The sequence below is a fragment of the Ovis canadensis genome, chromosome 9 (assembly GCF_042477335.2).
Source record: "Ovis canadensis isolate MfBH-ARS-UI-01 breed Bighorn chromosome 9, ARS-UI_OviCan_v2, whole genome shotgun sequence".
In the NCBI taxonomy this organism is placed as follows: Eukaryota; Metazoa; Chordata; class Mammalia; order Artiodactyla; family Bovidae; genus Ovis; species Ovis canadensis.
The window spans coordinates 38,174,279-38,193,798 of record NC_091253.1 but is presented as its reverse complement, the minus strand read 5'-3'; the positions used below and the strand labels follow the sequence as shown (position 1 = coordinate 38,193,798).

General features: G+C 40.6%; 2 protein-coding genes across 14 annotated transcripts in view; one reads left to right on the top strand and one right to left on the bottom strand.

Moving 5' to 3' along the window:
• WASHC5 (WASH complex subunit 5) overlaps nucleotides 1-11,305 on the bottom strand; it is a 56,132-nt gene extending 44,827 nt beyond the window's left edge. Inside the window, exons 1-6 of one of the 2 annotated variants that reach the window (XM_069599882.1) lie at nucleotides 11,107-11,305; nucleotides 6,473-6,782; nucleotides 5,852-5,997; nucleotides 5,083-5,167; nucleotides 4,374-4,474; nucleotides 2,231-2,423 (exon numbers count right to left, since the gene is read on the bottom strand). In XM_069599882.1, the coding sequence (XP_069455983.1) occupies nucleotides 2,231-2,423; nucleotides 4,374-4,474; nucleotides 5,083-5,167; nucleotides 5,852-5,997; nucleotides 6,473-6,658 (711 nt within the window). In that variant the 5' untranslated portion in view covers nucleotides 6,659-6,782; nucleotides 11,107-11,305. The remainder of the gene's footprint in view (nucleotides 1-2,230; nucleotides 2,424-4,373; nucleotides 4,475-5,082; nucleotides 5,168-5,851; nucleotides 5,998-6,472; nucleotides 6,783-11,106) is intronic. The other variant, XM_069599883.1, reaches the window with a different exon arrangement.
• NSMCE2 (NSE2 (MMS21) homolog, SMC5-SMC6 complex SUMO ligase) overlaps nucleotides 11,055-19,520 on the top strand; it is a 233,021-nt gene continuing 224,555 nt past the window's right edge. For 6 of the 12 annotated variants that reach the window (XM_069599886.1, XM_069599897.1, XM_069599895.1 and 3 more), the window contains exons 1-2: nucleotides 11,335-11,461; nucleotides 18,384-18,560. In XM_069599886.1, coding sequence (XP_069455987.1) covers nucleotides 18,398-18,560 — 163 coding nt within the window. In that variant the 5' untranslated portion in view covers nucleotides 11,335-11,461; nucleotides 18,384-18,397. Of the gene's footprint in view, nucleotides 11,462-16,137; nucleotides 18,561-19,520 lie in introns of all 12 variants that reach the window. The other 6 variants (XM_069599888.1, XM_069599894.1, XM_069599890.1 and 3 more) reach the window with 4 other exon arrangements.

Genomic DNA, 19,520 nt, shown 5'->3' with positions numbered 1-19,520 from the left:
CTCTTTTCCCTCATAAAAAAAAAATCCTATATCTCTTACTGTCCAATTTTGTGTCTCTTCCATCACAGAGAAGCTCTTATAGAACTGACCGATTCCACACTCACTGGTGCTATCTTTTACTTCCTGTTTATTCTTCAGCTCATTGGCATTTGACCTCCACCATCACCTCAATGGGGTTAAAGACCCTGATGCTGGGAAAGACTGAAGACAAAGGAGAAGGGGGCGGCAGAGGATGAGATGGTTAGATGCCATCACTGACTCAATGGACATGAATGTGAGCGAATGCGGGAGACAGCAGAGGACAGAGGAACCTGGTGAGCTAGTCCTTGGGGTCACAAAGAGTCGGACATGACTTAGTGACTGAACAACACCACCACCTATCTCCTCAGTGGAATTTCCTCAGGTCACACATAACATCACAGTCATCCATTTCAATGACCTCTTTTTAGCACTCTCACTTAAATTTCCTGAGGACTGAAATTCTCTCCTCCTCTGGTTTCCCAGACACCAATCTCTCAGACTGCTTTGCTGGGTGTTCTCCTCCCTGCCTTTGAAATGCTGCTGAGTCCCAGAGCTCCACTGCCTCAAGCATTAGGAATCTTTGGCTGCACATAGCACACATCACCTTGAGGACTGGGAGCAGAAAGGGAGGCAGTTATTAAGGATAGATACAGCAATGTCGCATGGAATCCAGAAGCAGGAATATGGTCAGGTTCCAAGAAGGGCCTGGAGCTGTGAACCAGAAAGCCTTCATTGTTTTTCCCTGGAATGTGATGCTCAACTGTTTCTTCAGAATGTGGTCCATGAGATGGCAGACTGAGGTGGCCCTAAATGCCAAGTTTTGCATGCTGTGGGTAAATCCACAGCCCAAAATTGTTTTTCAGGCCCAATTCCATATTACCTGGAGACAGAGAATCTGATCTATCTTGGGTCAAGTGACCTGCCCTGGTCCAATCAGCTGGGTACAGGGGAGGCGCAGGGCAGGGAGAGGGGTGGATTCACAGCACAACCACAGCTCAATCCCTGTGTTAATAAAGGTCACAGGGCAGGGAGAAAATTGAAATACACTGCCTTGAGACATCGACAAAATGGACCACCCAGGAGGCAGAAGGGTTAACAGAAGGGTTAATGAGAGACAGTTGAAAAAACAGCATGGGCTTTGAAGTCATACAGGCTTGAATTCAAATTATGGTTCTGCTACCTACTTATGTGACCTTGTAAAAATTATTTAAGCTCTCTAAGCCTTATTTTTCTCCACAGCAACATAAGGATAATGCTCTTTTGCAAGATTATTATGAAAAACAGAGAAAATCGTACATGGAAAAAACCTCCTAGGATTCTGGCTCATATTGAATTCTCAATAGATGGCATCAAATATTATGGAGACCTGGCATCTGCAGGTAGCTCCTGATTTGAGCTGTCTTAAAAAAAACAAACTAAAAACTCTTTATGTACACTTAACATATTCATATAAGAAACTAGCAGTCTACCTAAGAACTGTATAGAACAGGTATGCTCTGTAACAGATGAGATCTCTTCACTCTCTCTAGTAAAAAAAGAAACAGATAATATAGAAAATTGTGTTTTCTTCCAGAAAAAGAAGTCAAATGGTAACTTTCTGTGGTATCCTTTTAGGTCCATGAATAACACACACACTGGAGAGGCAAGTGAGACCTGCTCAACCCTGCTCATGCCCCTTCCTTTACCTGGGTGGCCCAAACACCCCTCAGTCATCTGCTGCAATCTTGCTGCCTGTTAACATGCTTCGTGGCACTCTGTGCTTCCCCTAATACCCATCTTGCTTTATTCTAATTCCTTGGTCTGCCTTCTTTCCTCAGCAACAAGCTCATTATGAGTAGGGACCAGGGCCTGCCTTCATCAGCAGTGGACCCCATTACTGAGCGCATGACAGCCATAAAGTGCACACTCGGCAATCATTTCTGAACTGACGCCTAAAACAATGCATCTTCTCTCCAAATTTAGTTCAGATCTCATTTCCTTCTTGAAATCTCTATTTCAAGAGATATTAATCTCTTATTCCCAAATTAATATCCCTCTTTTCTGTACAATTCCAAAGCACAGCCCAGAGGTTTTAAAAGGTTTCTTGCTGTTTTTACTCTTCTGAGCAAGAAGGAAAGAAATAATGGAGGAGGAAGGTAAAATCTATAAAGATTTTTAAACTACACTTTTAAACTATAAAGATAGGTTTAATAATAGATTAAATCCTCACCTGGTTGTAAATATCATCAGATCTCAGCCGACCAATGACCATGCTGATGAAGGTCTCGTTGATAGGCACCCTCTGGAAGTAACTCTCAGGATAGTTGGGTGGTCTTTTGGCCCCTGGTTGGCTGGAATAACCTGTACTTCGAAGAAGCTTACAAATATCATCCATATTCGAATCAGCAGAAGATCGGGCAGCACTGAGCCATGTTCACAATGGGAAATAAAGGGCCAAACAAATCACATATGTTACAAATAAGAAGTCCAGCAAAGCAGAATTTGAGTATAAATTGATTATATAGTTTTAGATATGAGTGGATCAATTTATATCCTTAAGATTCAAAACTATATTTTCAAAAAGCCTGTAAGATAGCAAATTTTTAAGATGGGTTCTTGTATGTATGTACAGTTTTATGTAAAGGTCCACGGCCCCTTTCCCAAAATCCTTAGGGCAGGATTTGTTTTGGAAGACAGCATTTCTCAAATATAAGGAAGCAACATGATACATACATCATATATAATACTTCAGCAGGGTGGCAGATGGCATTCCATGATCAAGACACATTAATGTTTCTACAGTAAAATCTATGAACATTCACACAAATGAAATAAAGCCAGTCCACAGCCTCATATATGCACCAGTCAGGTTCTGACTCCAAATTTCGGATTAGGTTTAGGTCTTGCTGCCAAAGTAGTTACTCTGTGTGCATGTGCATATATGCACATATTTCTGTTGGAGCTCTTAGCATTTCAGAATTGTGGATAAAGAATGTGAACCTACCCCAACATTTCATATATTTAAAAATAATTTAAAATAATAAAGTCAATTTCAAGTGGGATATACCAATTGGTTTTTCTTGGCAAGGTGTACCTTCTACAGAGATTTAATCAAAACATCTGTGATTTTTCTGGTGGTTTGAAGTAGTAAATCTCCAAAGAGACTCAATCTTAGATTTGAAGATGACCTCCTATCTGATGTGAGAATCTCCTTTACTGCAGGTCTGACTTGAAATTGTCTGGTGTCTTTTCAACAATGGATCCTCACATTCTAATCAATTAGCTGTTTTGCCCAAAGGGACAAAGCTGGATTGTCAAAGCTGGGCTTGATGATCAGACCTCTTTCTTCTTCCTCATGTTACTGTTTTTGTTTTTTCAGGTACTTTCAGAAACAGAGGCAAGACCATTTGAAGCTCATTTAAAAAAAATATGGATAGTAAAGGAGCTCATGGTCAAACTGATGTGAATGAATTACGCAGCCTCACGCCCTGATAGAGCTGAAAGGGAACAGGCGAGCTGAGTAGGCAGAGTACCAAGTGTGGCTGCAAATACAACACCGCCCAGACAATTCCTCTCTGTTGAGGATCTGACTCTTTGCCCTGTTTATTCTGTCCTAATTTGTAAGTTTGAAAATGTTTATTCTAGCCCACACTTCTGTAGCCCAAGTTCCTAAATGATTCCTGCTTCTTGGCTATTTCTTTCCTTAATCTAACTATTTCTGACACTGACCTGGTGTCCAGATTTTGACTCATTATTTCAACAAACTGAAAAACATGTGTTAGGGATTGAAATCACAATTAGTTAAGGTAGGTCCTGTTTTTAAGCCCTTACTTCTTGAAGTCACATCTCACTGAAAAACCCAAATGAACTTTTTGGCCAACCCAATACAGTATTTATGAGTGAGAACTGACTTTCAACCTGGCCCTGAATGATAACTTTTCAAAATGTATCAATCTGAAAATGACAACAGAAGGCTCATTTGTATCCTTACATCTGCCAAGGATTAATGTTTGAAAACTTAAAAAAATTCCTTAGACTTCCCAAATTTTATCTTTAAGGTAATAGATATTCAGATTCCTCTTTTAAAAAACTGAGGTACCATCACAGACATTATAATCCATATATCTCTAAAAATCTATCATAAATTATTCCACACATAATACACAGATTATATGATGTATAATCTATTATGATGCTATAAAACAGATTGTTATATTTCCATATTATGTAATATGTTCAGCAGTGATAAGAATCTTATCTTCTGCATTCTAGATGATATTTCTGTTATTCATAACAAAAGGAGGATGGGAAATCTACACCGCACTTTACCAAGAGCAGTGGTTTTGGAGGGCATGGCCTTAGCTCAGGGATACCTGTATCGATAGTAAGAGACCAGCATTCTCTCTCTAGTTTCTCCTTCAATCTTTTGGTCGATGACCAGAAGCATAACTCCGTATAAGTACAGCGCTTCACACTATAAAAGAAAAAGAGAGAAGCCATATTCACAGGAGTATACAAGCTTATGCAGTACAGCTGATGATGGGTAAAAGGAGCCCCTTGCTCTCATTTCTCCTAAAAGCTTTATATTGCAAGGAGAATGCAGGATCCTCCCCACAAAGGGTCTCAGCTTCTGTACAGAATGGGCTTTAAAACATTTAAGCAAAGTTTAATTTACAATGACTATCTTTCAGCTGGTCTATTTTTCATATTTTGCTTGGGATACCAAAATAGAATCCCAAGATTATGAGTACCTCTAGATCATTGATTTATTTTACAAACATTTCCTAAGTGATCACCATGTACTAGGTACCAGGCTAGATGTCTAGGATGCAAAAGATAAAGAAGACAGGACTGTTACACTAAGGAAGTATACATCGTCCACATAATCTTCATTTACTTGTAATTCTGTTCAAAGTCTACTATGTTCTAAGTTCAGACAAAGACCTACCAGTTAGATGACAGTTATCAGTTTACTTAGCTTCTCTTTAAAGAAGGATACACTGTATGTATCTGTGACTTACAGGGAAAAAAGTAAATTTGACCTTCCTGAATTTTTTATTTTAAATGGTCACTACTACTTACTAGAAGTTGTTTGCCATCTTCATTGAGAAGCACTGTTTCTAAGGTTTGCTGAATATAAACACCTTCATTGAGATCATCTAGATACCTAGAAAAGAAACCCCAGAGCAAGTTATCCATTGAAAATGAAAGGTTAATATCATTGAAGAAGGACAGTAAAGATGTTTAAAAGATTAGGCAATATACCAGGTATTCTAGCCTTCAAATCATTTGTTTCCATTCACGTGCTTTAAGAATAGGTTTGTGAGTAGGAACTCATGATTAGGGCCACAGGTTATTTATGGCCACTCCAAGTAAAAGGAACACTCCTTAGTCCTGATTTATGAATTACAGAAATCTTGGAAATAATGGCATAAGAACATGGAGTAGTTAGTTTAAAAGCTAATGAGTAATGAACACTGAAGGGCCAGAAGGAAGACAATATTGTATGGTCACAGATACGAAGGAAGGTTATGGCTACCAATGCTACAAAAATTAAGTTATTTTTTTTCTTCCCCACTTCTCATATTCAATAAACTAAATTAGGATCAAGACTGAAAGCCAAAGACTTGGTATAAAGCAAGATGATTATAATGCTACACAAGAGCAGGAAAGGATAAGGAAACTCTACCATACTTAAGATGACTAGTGCCACAGGAAGGAAAAGAAAATTACCTAGGGTATAAGTTAGTAAATTTCTTAGTAACTCAGAAAGATATACATGTTCCAGTATGTCCCTTCTCCCTCTCCACTATTTACTATCAAAATTAGCTATTACTAAATTAGTCAATACCTGTTTAAGTCTACAATATATTTATGCACACTCTGAAATGCTAAATAAAATCTGGTCACAATTTCTATGTTGTTTTCCCGAAATTCTTCATCTAAATCCTGTAGCTCTGGCTTAGATTCCAGTTTGCTTTCACATAATTCTGGACCCTAAGAAGAAAAACACATCAAAGAAAGAGTCAAAAAACAATACAACTGCAGGTAACAATTTCTAAAGTATCTTTGAAAAATGTGTTCTTATTTATGCCTCTAAAGGGGTATCAAAAATTGAAAGCAGAGGAATAGAAAGTAAATAAGATAACAGAAGCCTAGATATAAAATCCTCTTGAAGGAGATGGTCTTGAACTGAACCCACAGTTTGCATGCTTTTAAGTGTGGCGGACTTCAATGTGAAATACATCATACCGAAGTTATCTTTTAAAAATTTGATTATATTCCATTATATTAGGGCTTCTGCACAGTACATTTATATTACTTTTCAAATGAGCGGATGTTAAATTTTGTTGAAAAGCTTTTCTTTTTAACTCTTTCTCCATAATTACTGAACATCTCAGAGTCTCCTTGTTTCCAGAGAAAGCACGCTTTTGTAGAAAAGATTGGTAAGAAACGCTTCAAGGAAGATTACCTTAAAATAGCTGAAATCAAATATGATATCTCCATATTTCTGTTGATCAGCTCGATCTTTTAACCTGAATACAGCAGGAATAAACTCAGAGAGCCTCAAAAGTTCAGCAATGATGGCATTGCCACAGGAAACAATCCTTAGGATTGCTTGGCCACACAGGTTATTCTCAGCCAAAAAGTCTACCATCTTGAGGAAAATCAGCTACTCTGGGCCTGGCCACAGGGAATGTGTGACTGGCTTCAGAGCTGGGGTCTTTAAGTCATCAGATGAAACCAGGTCTGTTGATACACTGGCCACTCCATTAAAGGACCTGCAACCAAAAAAAAAAAAAAAGTATGAAAAATCTCCAGTCCTTTGAAGGAAGGAGGTGACACACATACACAATATTTTTCTTCCAAATTCACTGAAAAAAACTATAATACATAATGACTTCTGATATGGAGGGAGAGCATTTATTTCCACTCTGCATGTTTTCCTTGTGGAGGGACTTTGCTAAATTATTACTCTTGGTCTCTTTCTCAACACTTTATTCACTTCTCTCCATGAGAAAAGATGTGATGTGGCTGATCCCAGAGCTTAGGAGAAGGTGTCATAGGGCACGTGTGGGTCCAAGGGAAAAGTTAACCATGTCCTAAAATTTACTAGAATTAGGTGAGGGAACAATCTTTGAAAATGCTTTTTTTCATATGTCAAGTTTGGGAGGTCCCGCTACTGAGACTAATACATGCCTGAGAATTGTGACAGGGTGATTCTAAGGGAAGGACAAATATTTCACATTAAGCAGTGGAGAGGTTCTGATTAGCAATGTATCTTGAAATGATATCATCAAAACTTATGAAAGTTAAGTTTTATGCCCAACAAAATTGAGAGCGAAACTGCAGTAACTCTGTACTCAACGGACAAACCAAGAAAGAGTGCAAAGTAGACCAAGTGCTGTGGAAGGAAAGAATCTAAATTCTTACTGATGTTATTGATTCCTTGATTCAACTGTGGCATGACCTCACCTTGTAATCCTTGTTAAATGGACCGCTTTTATGGTTTACCTACTGTTAACTGGGTTTTGTATTATTTGTAGATGAAAGCATTCTTAATAATATAGATTCACTTGTTCAACAAATATTTATCCAGTGCCTATGTGCGAAACACTGTTTTAGGACCTTCGGCTATTGTAGTGAACATAACTAGGTTCCTGCTCTCGTGAAGCCTACATACTACTGGAGTGGGAAAGAGATAAATAAGTAAATTATGTATCAGGCTGTGACAACAGGTAAAGAAAAGCATGGTAAAGGGATGGAGTGTGTGTGATGTTACACAGTTTGTAAAAGTGTCTCTGATAAGATGATATTTGAGCAGAGATCAGAAGCAAGTGAGGGAGAAAGCTGTAAGGGTATCTGAGGTCTCTAAGATGGTCCTCCCTGTTCATGCCCTGTGTAGGCCTCTTTTCCCTGAGCATGATTTTCCTGATTCCCTTCTAAAGAAAAGAATATGGAGGATGTGAAAGATGACATTTCTGAGATCAGACTGCAAAAAAGACTGTGACTTCTGGCTTAAGAACCCTTTCCAGCTCATGTGTCCTGGGAGAAGTAAGTTGTCAGGGTGTAAGAGCTCCCTGTGGACGGAGCCCATAGGATGATGGAGAAGTCTGCCACTCACCACTTGAGTAAGCTGGGAAATGGATCCCCCCACCCCTCCACCCTCCGCCCCGATCTCAGTTTGTGTTCACAGCTTGACTGCAACCTCCCAAGAGCCCCTGAGCCAAAGGCACCAGCTAAGTCACACAGCTGACTCCTGACCACAAACATTAATTAGACAAGAAATGCTTACTTTTTTTTTTTTTTGAACTCTGTAATGGCTTATATGGGAAAAGAATAGAAAAGAGAGTGGATTTATGTATTTGTATAACAGATTCACTTTGCTGCACACCTGAAACTAATACAACATTGTAAATCAATTATACACCAATACAAATTTAAAAAAAAAAAACAAAAGAAAAAAAATGTTTATACTGTTTTAAAGCCACTAGGTTTGAAGGTAATTTTAGATGATGATCTATGGGAAGGGCATTCCAGGAAGGAGTTACAAGGAAGTACAAGTAAGGCCTCAGGGTAGGAATGTGCAAGGAAGAGCAAGTAGTTGAAGTGGCTGGTGGGGAGTGAGCTGGGGACAGAAGCAGAGATAGGGGAGGTGGAGCTGGGGCCTATAGCAGGGATTACCGAGGAACCACTACAGTTATCCAGAACTCTCTCGCGCAAGGGTTGTCTACAATATACATTAAGACATAAATTATTAACAAGTCCTTTCAGTTTTCTCTGTGAAGCTTGCTTGTTGAGTCACACTGATCCCTAGCAGGCTGAATTTCAGATAATTTCATTCCACTTCTCCTACTGAAATGGTTTGGCTTAGAAAATGAGAGAAGGAGAAAATAAAGGAAAATGGGAACAAAAGTCACTTGAAGTCCTCTGAAGAACACCAAACTAACCCAGGTTTCAGCAGGATGAAATTCTAAACTCAATTCAGAAGCGGGGAATCCTACGATGAACAGGTCTAACTGCTACCATTTGAATACCAAGACAGGACAGTGTGGCCAAAACAGCTTAAAGCAAAGCAACATGACCTGCCTTCTCTCCCAACAAACAGACACACTGGGCACATGCATGCATGTGGACAAGGAGGCTTAGGCCTGGGATAATGACATAAGTCAAAACTTTGGTGTGCCTGTGTCTTATTTAAATCCTTTTTACCCAATGAGTTACACTGTAGACAACTTCAGTGGTAAAGAACCCATCTGCCAAGATAGGAGACGTGGGTTCAATCCCTGAGCTGGAAAGATCCCCTGGAGAAGGAAATAGCAACCCATTTCAGTATTCTTGCCTGGGAAATCCCATGGACAGAGGAGCCCAGCAGGCTACAGTCCATGGGGCCTCAAAGAGTCAGATTCGACTTCGCGACTAAACGACAACAGTCTTTGGTAAATAGCCCCATTGTTGGCTGAAAAACTGGTCCTAAAGAACAGAATTTAAGAAGCATCATTAAATACGCCTAATCATGTTGCAGTGATATCAGAGGTAGGTGGCTTTACAGATGTTAAGATTTAGTTGAGACTTAAAAAAAAAATTACTCTAGAATGAGGTGTGAATAAGCATGGTAGAAGAAACTATAATATATTAAATCTTCCTTTTACAGATTCTCCTGGTGCTAGGAATGAAGACAATTCATAATGACCACTTATCTCAATGTAGGTTGTCTTATTATTTGCCATGAAATGAAACCAGAAATTCCACTCAATTTCCTAAGTTTCTTTTTACAAGGCACTCAGAAAAGTGGCTGTAACCTCATTTTAAAGAACTGGTATGGAACTGTGATTTTTAGTTTGCAAAGTAATTCTAGACAAAAGACAACATGCTTTCAAGAATGAAGCATGGCAGCATTATACCAACTGCCCAAGGAGTACAGAACTGAATTATGAAAATTAAAGTGCCCTGGGAAGAATCATTCTTTATCCTACACAGAGGACAAAGGATTGATCTAGTTTAATCCTTTTATAAAAACCTCAGTTACAGAAAAAATGGAGCACTAGTCCCCACCCATCCATTATCAGGAATAAACTGTAGCGGTTGTTGATCAAGATAAAAGCCACCGGCGCATCTCTTACAGGAAAGTTCTAAAATGAGCCTAATCACTTTAGTTTGACTCATGGATCCTGAAACAGAATTTAAAAAAAAAAAAAAAACAAAAACCAAAAAACCGGAAAGTGTTCCTTGTAGCGGACAAAGGCAGGGAAGAATCTCCCTCCTCCCGGCAACCATCTAGGTTGGAGGAAGCTCCATGCACTTGGAATCTATCCGGAGACCCAGTTCCCTTACCGGATCTGTGTTTTCTGTTTTTCTAACTGTACCCACTCCGGTATTCTTGGGCTTCCTTTGTGGGTCAGATGGTAAAGAATCCGCCTGCAATGCGGGAGACCTGGGTTCGATTCCTGGGTTGAGAAGACCCCCTGGAGAACCGAAAGGCTACCCACTCCAGTATTCTGGCCTGGAGAATTCCATGGGCTGTATAGTCCATGGGGTGGCAAAGAGTCGGACACGAGTGAGCGACTTTCACTTCACTACTTTACCACCACAGACAAATCAGGACACTCAGAATTTTTTTTTTTAGACGCAGACTTTGGCGTGTCACAGGTGAGGCAATTAAGGTGCAGAGAGCGACAATGACTTGCCCAAACTCAGCCCATGGCAAAACTAGAATTCAAACCGAGGTCCGTCAGACTGTAAAAGCTTCCACCAACCACTCAGGTTTCTCGAGAGTAAATGGAGGAATCACGACGTCCACAAAGCTTTACTCCCGGAAACCTGGAAGGATCAGATGCGGACCAAGCAGCTGAACATCATCACTTCCTAAAGCGCCAAAGCAGCGTGGAAAACTGTTTCCAGCTGAGCGGAGATGCGGAGTCTGAACTGCAGCCGCAGTTCCAGGAAAACCCCCAGTCCTTTTACGCCAGGCTCCCCCATCCAGACCCCACCCCACGCCGCAAAATCCCCCCAGCCCGGCGCCTGGGCCAGCGCGGCCCAACCCCGGGGCGGGGGAGGGGACGGGGGACGTGAAGGAGGCGGCGCGCGCACACTGCCCCGACTCACCTGTCACCTGGGCCGCGCTAGGGCGCACGCGCAGGGCCCGCGGTCGTGCGCGGAGTCTGCACGCCCGCCCCCCACCCCTCTGTCTCCGTAAGGGTCCTTCCTCTTTTACCCCCAGCCCTTCCCTTATCCTGAGCCGGCCAGACCCCGGCTTCCGCCCCTGGTCCCTCGGCTGTCACATGACAGAGGGGCGGGGAGCGGCGGCGGGGCATCATGTGACCGCTCGCCGGCGACTACTGATGACGTCCGAGCCCGCGCTCGCCGTTTTTGCGACAGGGGAAGAGAGTGAAGGAAGGAGTTGGGGTCCGGGCGCGGGGAATCCGGGCGCAGCCGGACAAGAGCTACATCCTGCAGCAAGGTAAGGCAGGAGCGAGGGATAGCGATGGGGAGGGTGACGAGGGGTGTCGCTTCCTTCTCGGGCGCTCCGCTGGTGCGCGGAGCTGCGAGCTGTGGACCTAGGTTATGGTCGTGGTTCTTTTCACGGTCACAGCAGGGAGGCTGGGGCCGTTGACCTCACTCTCCAAGACGCCATCTCTCCATCCTTTGGCTCTAAATGTGTGGATCATGAATTATTTTTTTATTGAAATATTGTTCACTTACAGTGTGTTAGTTTCAGGTGTACAGCAAGGTGATTCAGATATATATGTGTATATGTATATATTTCAGGTTCTTTTCCATTATAGATTATTAAGATATTGAATATAGTTCCCTGTGCCTTAGGGACTCTAGAGTAGGACTCTATTGTCTATCTGTTTATATATAATAGTGTGAGGTCCCAAATTCTTGATCTAAATAAATCTGGTTTGAGCTGGCTTTCAAAGCAGGGCCTTGGGCACATAGTTGAAATAAACTCTCCCGGCGTCAGTTTCCTTTTCTCTTCTCGCCTGTAAATGGTTGTGAGGATTAACTATAATGAGAGCAAAGCTTAGGGATACCAGTTCATGGCATGCTATAGGGGACATAGAAATGGTTTCTGTTATTGATGTAACTCTTCCAAATTGTTATTGGTTGCCTATTTTGTGTGAGGGGAATTTATGTAACTATTTATGTAGTGTGGAATATGTCAGAATTCTAGTTTAAGTTGCTGGCAAGGTGAAAGAGTGGCAGACATGTGAGCAAGTAGACCCGGGTTCGATCCCTGGGTTGGGAAGATCCCTTGGAGAAGGAAATGGCAACCCACTCCAGTACTATTGTCTGGAAAATCCCATGGACAGAGGAGCCTGGTAGGCTATAGTCCATGGGGTCGCAAAGAGTCAAGACAGGACTGAGCGACTTTACTTTCACTTTAAAGTAGAATATGTGTGTGTGGTTGAGGGGGAGCGGATAGTAGTAGCATGAAGAAGAAAACAAGCAATTGCTTGTATGGATAAGAGAACGATTCAACAATATGCAAGATGTAGCCTTGCATATTGAAAAAGAAGGTACAGCTCTGGTGGCTGAACTTGTATAGGGCCCTATGGATTTAAAGGTGGTCAGCACAGTATCTAGGTTATTTGTGTGTTTACCACTTGCTGTACCCAAAGATGAGAGGAATATTTTTATTTTTACATTAGCTAATTATTGGCCACCCCATCTACAGAGAATCTTAAAGACCCGTTGTGGTCTGAATGTTTATATTCTCTCCCACCCCACCCCCAGTTCATATGTTGAATTCCCAAAGCCAAGATGATGGTAATTAGGCGCTAGAGCCTTTGGGAAGTGCTTAGATCATGAGGATAGAGCCCTCCAAGTAGGCTTGATACCTTTATAAAAGAGGCTCTGGAGAGGTCCCTTACCCCTTCTACCATGTAAAGACACAAAACTAGAAGACCTTGGCCATGAACCACAGGAAGAGGGCCTTCAGCAGAATGTGACTGTGCTGGTGGCTTGACCTTGGACTTCATAACCTCCAGAACGTAGAAATGTTTCTGTTTATATGTTACTGTGTCTGTGGTATTTTGTTACAGCAGCACCAACTGATGAAGACAAGGCCTGTTAGGGAAGGCAACATAATATGCTAGGGGAAAAACTCAGGAAGTGGGTAACCCTGTTTTAAGCTTTGTTTGAGACCATAAGTATAGAGAACAAAATAATCACTGTTCACCGAGGAAGGCTTCATGAAGTGGTTAGTTTGAACCAAGGTTTCTCAACTACTGCACTGACATTTGGGACCAAATAATTCTTTGTTGTGGCAGGCTGCCCTGTGACTTATGTACTTAGCTGTACTTGCATGCTAAGTCACTTCAGTTGTGTCCAACTCTGTGACCCTATGAACTATTGCCCGCCAGGCTCCTCTGTCAGAGGTAGGGAAAAGCCATTTCTCTTTGCTTTTGGATCTGAATCGTTCCTCTCGGTAGTTCAGAATTACAGAAAGATGTTTTCCTCACCTGTCTGCAAGTGTAAAGTTTCATTGGAGTAATGTGAATTCTGCATTCATATAAAAAGGATGGCTTTGCATTTGTCCTGGATTATATTAATCTTTATATGGAGATGAAGAAGTGAAAGTGAAAGTCGCTTAGTTGTGTTCAACTCTTTCCGACCCCATGGACTATACAGCCCATGGAATTCTCCAGGCCAGAATATTGGAGTGGGTAGCTTTTCCCTTCAGGGGATCTTCCCAACCCAGCAATCGAACCTGGGGCTCCTGCATTGCAGGCGGATTCTTTACCAGCAGAACCAGAAGGGAAGCCCAAGAATACTGGAATGGGTAGCCTATCCCTTCTCCAGCGGATCTTCCAGGCCCAGGAATTGAACCCTGCATTGCAGATTCTTCACCAACTGAGCTATCAGGAAAGCCCTTAATCCTTATATACATTGTGTCTTACTTCAGGCTCTTGTTAAAAATTATCATAGACTGGTGGTTTAAGCAACAGAAATTTATTTCTCACAGTTTTGAAGACTAGAAGTTGCTGGTGTAGTTGAGTACTGGTGAGGGCTGTCCTCCTTATTTGCAGATGGCCACCTTCCTGTATCTTTACATGAAGGACAGAGAGAGTGAGCCCTGTGTCTCTTCCTCTTCTAATGATGCCAATCTCATCATGAGAGCTCCCCCCTCACTTAAACCTAATCATCTCCCAAAGGTTCCATCTCCATATGTCATCACTTTGGAAGTTATGGTAAACATGAATTTTGGAGAGCACAATTATCTCAGTGTTCACCATACCTGAATTATTTGGGGTGCTTCATAAAAATATCATTTCCTCAGAATGTCCACTAGAGACTGATTCAGTAGGTCTGAGATAGTATCCATTAATCTGTATTTTTAGAAAGTATTTCAACTGATTCTTAAGATCAGACAAGTTTGAGAAAACTGTAAAATTTAATTTATCCTTACAATAATGGCTTATCTCCTTTTTACATGGGGTAGGGGGGAGGGTGGGAACCGAAGATAGAGGTTAAGCTGTTCAGAGTGATGCAGTTTTGAGTGTTGTGGACAGGTGGAATTTCCAGGCATTGGTGTCCAGGGTCCATTTCACTTATGCACTATTCTGTATTGCTGCTCACAGTGATGATTAAGTCAGTGGTGATATTTGTTCTCATTTTAAAAGATGATTTGCCAGGCATTATTCTGAGTGTTTTGTTAAACAAGTGAACTCATTTAGTCCTCCCAGTAACCCTTGATACTGGCACTGGATCATCCTCATGTTGCAGAAAGGGAAAGGCAGGCATTGACAGGTTAAATAATTTGTTGCAAGTTATTCAGCTACTTTAAAGGCAACATCAGGCTTTGAACTCACATAGTCCGGCTCCAGAGGCTACATGTTGAACCCCTACTGGATTTTTTAGTAGTCAACGCCTACTAGTATTGCCCCCACGTTTTACTCTATAACGTAACTAATGTTTGTTTTAATATAAATGTGTTTCATGTTTTCTTTAAGTAGAATTAATATTCTAGGAAGATATGTCCTGTTCATACTGTGACTAGCCTAACCCCTAGTGTGTATGTATGTGTGTGATAGTATATATATATATATATATATAGTATATGTATATGTGTATATATATGTTATACTTTGATAATTGTATTTCTAGAACAGTGCTGTCCAATGCAGTAGCCACTAGACACATGTGGTTATTTAATATATTTTTTTTGCATTGTTTCTACATAGCAGAGTATTGACAAAAATAATAATAGGTAACTTACTTGATAAGTTTGGTTTTATAAAAGATATTTGTTGAACAGAGATCCTCTGAATAGAGGCAGAAATAGGTAAAAATATTAATGATGAAATATTTACATATATCTATTGGAAAAATGAGATTAGAATAGAAAACATTTTCCTTACTTCTGAGCTTCACAGTAGGTTACTTGTAGTATTTTACAGTTTTTTTAAAAAATAGTCTTCAGAAAAGACTCATTTGAAGGTGTCAACAGCTTCACATTCATAAGCATGACATGCAGTTTTGAACAGAATTTCAGGAAGAAAAATGAAAATAATAAGATCATATTGAGATAATACATCTTCAAAAACACCCATGTCATAGTATTAAAAACAGATATGGCTAATAAACTGATTAAAGAATGTGACCATGTACCAAGAATAATGATTTTTTTTAAGTTTTGATATTGATATAAAAAGACATCTAAATCTGTTTAGAAGAAAGGCAATGCCAAAGAATGCTCAAACTACCACACAATTGCACTCATCTCACATGCTAGTAAAGTAATGCTCAAAATTCTCCAAGCCAGGCTTCAGCAGTACGTGAAGTGTGAACTTCCAGATGTTCAAGTTGGTTTTAGAAAAGGCAGAGGAACCAGAGATCAAATTGCCAACATCCTCTGGATCATGGGAAAAGGAAGAGAGTTCCAGAAAAACATCTATTTCTGCTTTATTGACTATGCCAAAGGCTTTGACTGTGTGGATCACAATAAACTGTGGAAAATTCTGAGAGAGATGGGAATACCAGACCACTTGACCTGCCTCTTGAGAAACCTAAATGTAGGTCAGGAAGCAACAGTTAGAACTGGACATGGAACAACAGACTGGTTCCAAATAGGAAAAGGAGTATGTCAAGGCTGTATATTGTCACCCTGCTTATTTAACTTCTATGCAGAGTGCATCATGAAACGCTGGGCTGGAAGAAGCACAAGCTGGAATCAAGATTGCCGGGAGAAATATCAATAACCTCAGATATGCAGATGACACCACCCTTATGGCAGAAAGTGAAGAGGAACTAAAAAGCCTCTTGATGAAAGTGAAAGAGGAGAGTGAAAAAGTTGGCTTAAAGCTCAACATTCAGAAAATGAAGATCATGGCATCTGGTCCCATCACTTCTTGGGAAATAGGTGGGGAAAGAGTGGAAACAGTGTCAGACTTTATTTTTTGGGGCTCCAGAATCACTGCAGATGGTGATTACAGCCATGAAATTAAAAGATGCTTACTCCTTGAAAGGAAAGTTATTACCAACCCGCCTGCCTGCTAAGTCACTTCAGTCGCGTCCAACTCTGTGACCCCATAGATGGCAGCCCACCAGGCTCCCCCGTCCCTGGGATTCTCCAGGCAAGAACACTGGAGTGGGTTGCCATTTACATCTCCAATGCATGAAAGTGAAAAGTGAAAGGGAAGTCGTTCAGTTGTGTCCGACTCTTATCGACCCCATGGACTGCAGCCTACCAGGCTCCTCCATCCATGGAATTTTCTGGACAAGAGTATTGGAGTGAGGTGCCATTGCCTTCTCTGTATGACCAACCTAGATTGCATATTAAAAAGCAGAGACATTACTTTGCCAACAAACGTCCGTCTACTCAAGGCCATGGTTTTTCCAGTAGTCATGTATGGATGTGAGAGTTGGACTGTGAAGAAAGCTGAGCGCTGAAGAATTGATGCTTTTGAACTGTGGTTTTGGAGAAGACTGTTGAGAGTCCCTTGGACTGCAAGGAGATCCAACCAGTCCATTCTAAAAGAGATCAGTCCTAGGTGTTCATTGGAAGGACTGATGCTGAAGCTGAAACTCCAGTACTTTGGCCGCCTCATGAGAAGAGTTGACTCATTGGAAAAAACTCTGATGCTGGGAGGGATTGGGGGCAGGAGGAGAAGGGGATGACAGAGGATGAGATGGCTGGATGGCATCACCAACTTGATGGATATGAGTTTGAGTGAACTCCGGGAGTTGGTGATGGACAGGGAGGCCTGGAGTGCTGCTATTCATGGGGTCGCAAAGAGTCAGACACAACTGAGTAACTGAACTGAGTTACTGTTCAGTAACTGAAATCTGTTTCAATGTGGATATGTTACTATTTTTTTAAAAGTGTAGTTGACTTACAGTATGGCTATTTAAATTTAAATTGGTTATAATGAAATAAAATTTAAAACTCAGTTCTTCTGTCAGGCTACTGATGCTATTGTGACCATCAGTAATCATTGCTAAATAATAATCCCACATGCATGGTGGCTTCCATATTGGACAATGCAGACTATAGGAAGAACATGTTTGTCATGGAGGAAAGAAGTTTTTTTAGATAGTGCTGTTCTGGACAATTTAGACTTACACTGGAATCTAGATTGACCCCCCAGATAACTGAATACTTGAACCATATCATTTGGTCCTTGCAGGGTTGTGTTTTTTGAACAACAATTGGTGTTATAATAATAGATGTACCCCCAAATCTAAATGGCTTTGGAAAACTGAAGTTCTTTTCGATTTCTTTCATGCATGGAACCTGACTGGTGGGCAGTTTTCCTCCAAGCAATGATGTGGGAACCTAGGCTCCTTCCTTTTGGTGATTCTCCATCTTCAGCGTGTGACTTCTAAGGTCATTGCTTGTCTGTTTCAAGCTGTAAAATTTGATGGTGTAGAGAGAGAGTTTGGTTTTTATGCCAGGGCCTGGAGGTGGCTTCTAATTCACTGCCTTAAAATCAGTACTTATATGTCACATAAGTTAAAAATTGCAGGTTTTGAAAATTCTCCCTTATTAAACTATTTTATTGCTACTATTTTCTTTTTTTGGAAAAATGCATCATATGAGCAGTCTACTCTTTCTGACCCATTTTTGTTTTAGGTTTTTGGGAACTGAGCTCTTGTTGAATTCTTTAGAGAATCAGGGAATCTTTTAGAAGAGGGTATTATCCTTCCTTTAAAAAATGAGAACATCTACCTTCCCTGTATATTAAAGGGCAGATATTGTGTTTGGTGGCCCAGATAATGGCACAATGCTTTGATATCCTTTCAAGGGATATAGAATAGTGTAGCATTTGTAGAGATACTAGATATAGTCATATGGATATTTCTAGTGGTTCTGTTTTTCTATGCAGTTATTATTCTTATTCATAAATCTCATTTCACTGTGTTTGAAAACCTAGGTAATAATTTCAAGATGCCGGGGCGTTCCACTTCAAGTTCAGGTTCAGGTTCAACTGGTTTTATATCCTTCAGTGGTGTAGAATCTGCACTGTCCTCCTTGAAAAACTTCCAATCCTGTATCAGCTCCGGGATGGACACAGCTTCTAGTGTGGCTTTGGATCTCGTGGAAACTCAGAGTAAGTAATAATTAAAACTTCTTTCTTTTGTGTCTGTTTTGAGGTAGCCCTGTGCAGTGGCATTGCTCTAGGGATGTGAGATACCAGTCACCTTTTGGGCGAGCTTGGGACACTCATTTAACCCTCTGGGCATCTTGTTTTCTCATCTTGTATGTACACCGCATAGTAATGTACTGAGGATGAGATGAGATTGACTCATTTGTTTGTGTTCAAACCCTTATGTTCAAACCACTAGAAACTGCGCTAGAAATTTATGTGCTGAAACATGAAGGTTTCTGATCTCAAGGAACATACAGTCAAAAGTATGTGATATTTGTGAACTGTATGGTATATAGCATTGTGATAGTTATTTTTCAGTAATTTAACTATATTTTGTTCATGCTTAATTACTCAGTAGACAGCCTAAGCTGATGCTAGGGGTGCTCGTAAAGGAAGGCCTCTACAATAAAATGAGAAAAGTTCAGTTTTCCTGAACTTGACCACAATTTTTTGATGAGAAGATCTAGGAAGACAGTATTTGCTTTGTTTGGTTTAGATTTATTTTTATTTTGTATCTATCACATATAGAAGCAGGGGCGCAACATAATGTTTCTTTTTTCATTTTACTATCACTGTTTTTCAGCAATTTGATTGTGATATGCCTTGATGTGATTTACTTTGTTTATTCTCTGTGATGTTCTTTGAGCTTTATGGATTTGTAGACTTACGGTTTTGATCAAATTTGGAAAAAAATTTCTGCTGCTATTTCTCTCCCTTCTCCTTCTGGGGCTCCAGTTGCATGTATTGTTAGACTGCTTGGTACTGTCCCATAAGTCACCGAGGCCTGGGTCATTTTTTTCAAGTCTTTTTTTCCTCATTGGCTTCAGTATGAATAGTTTCTTTTGCTGTGTCTTCAAGTTCATTAGTCCTGTCTTTTCAAGGGTCTAATATGCTAAGTCTATCTGGGGGACTTTTAATTTC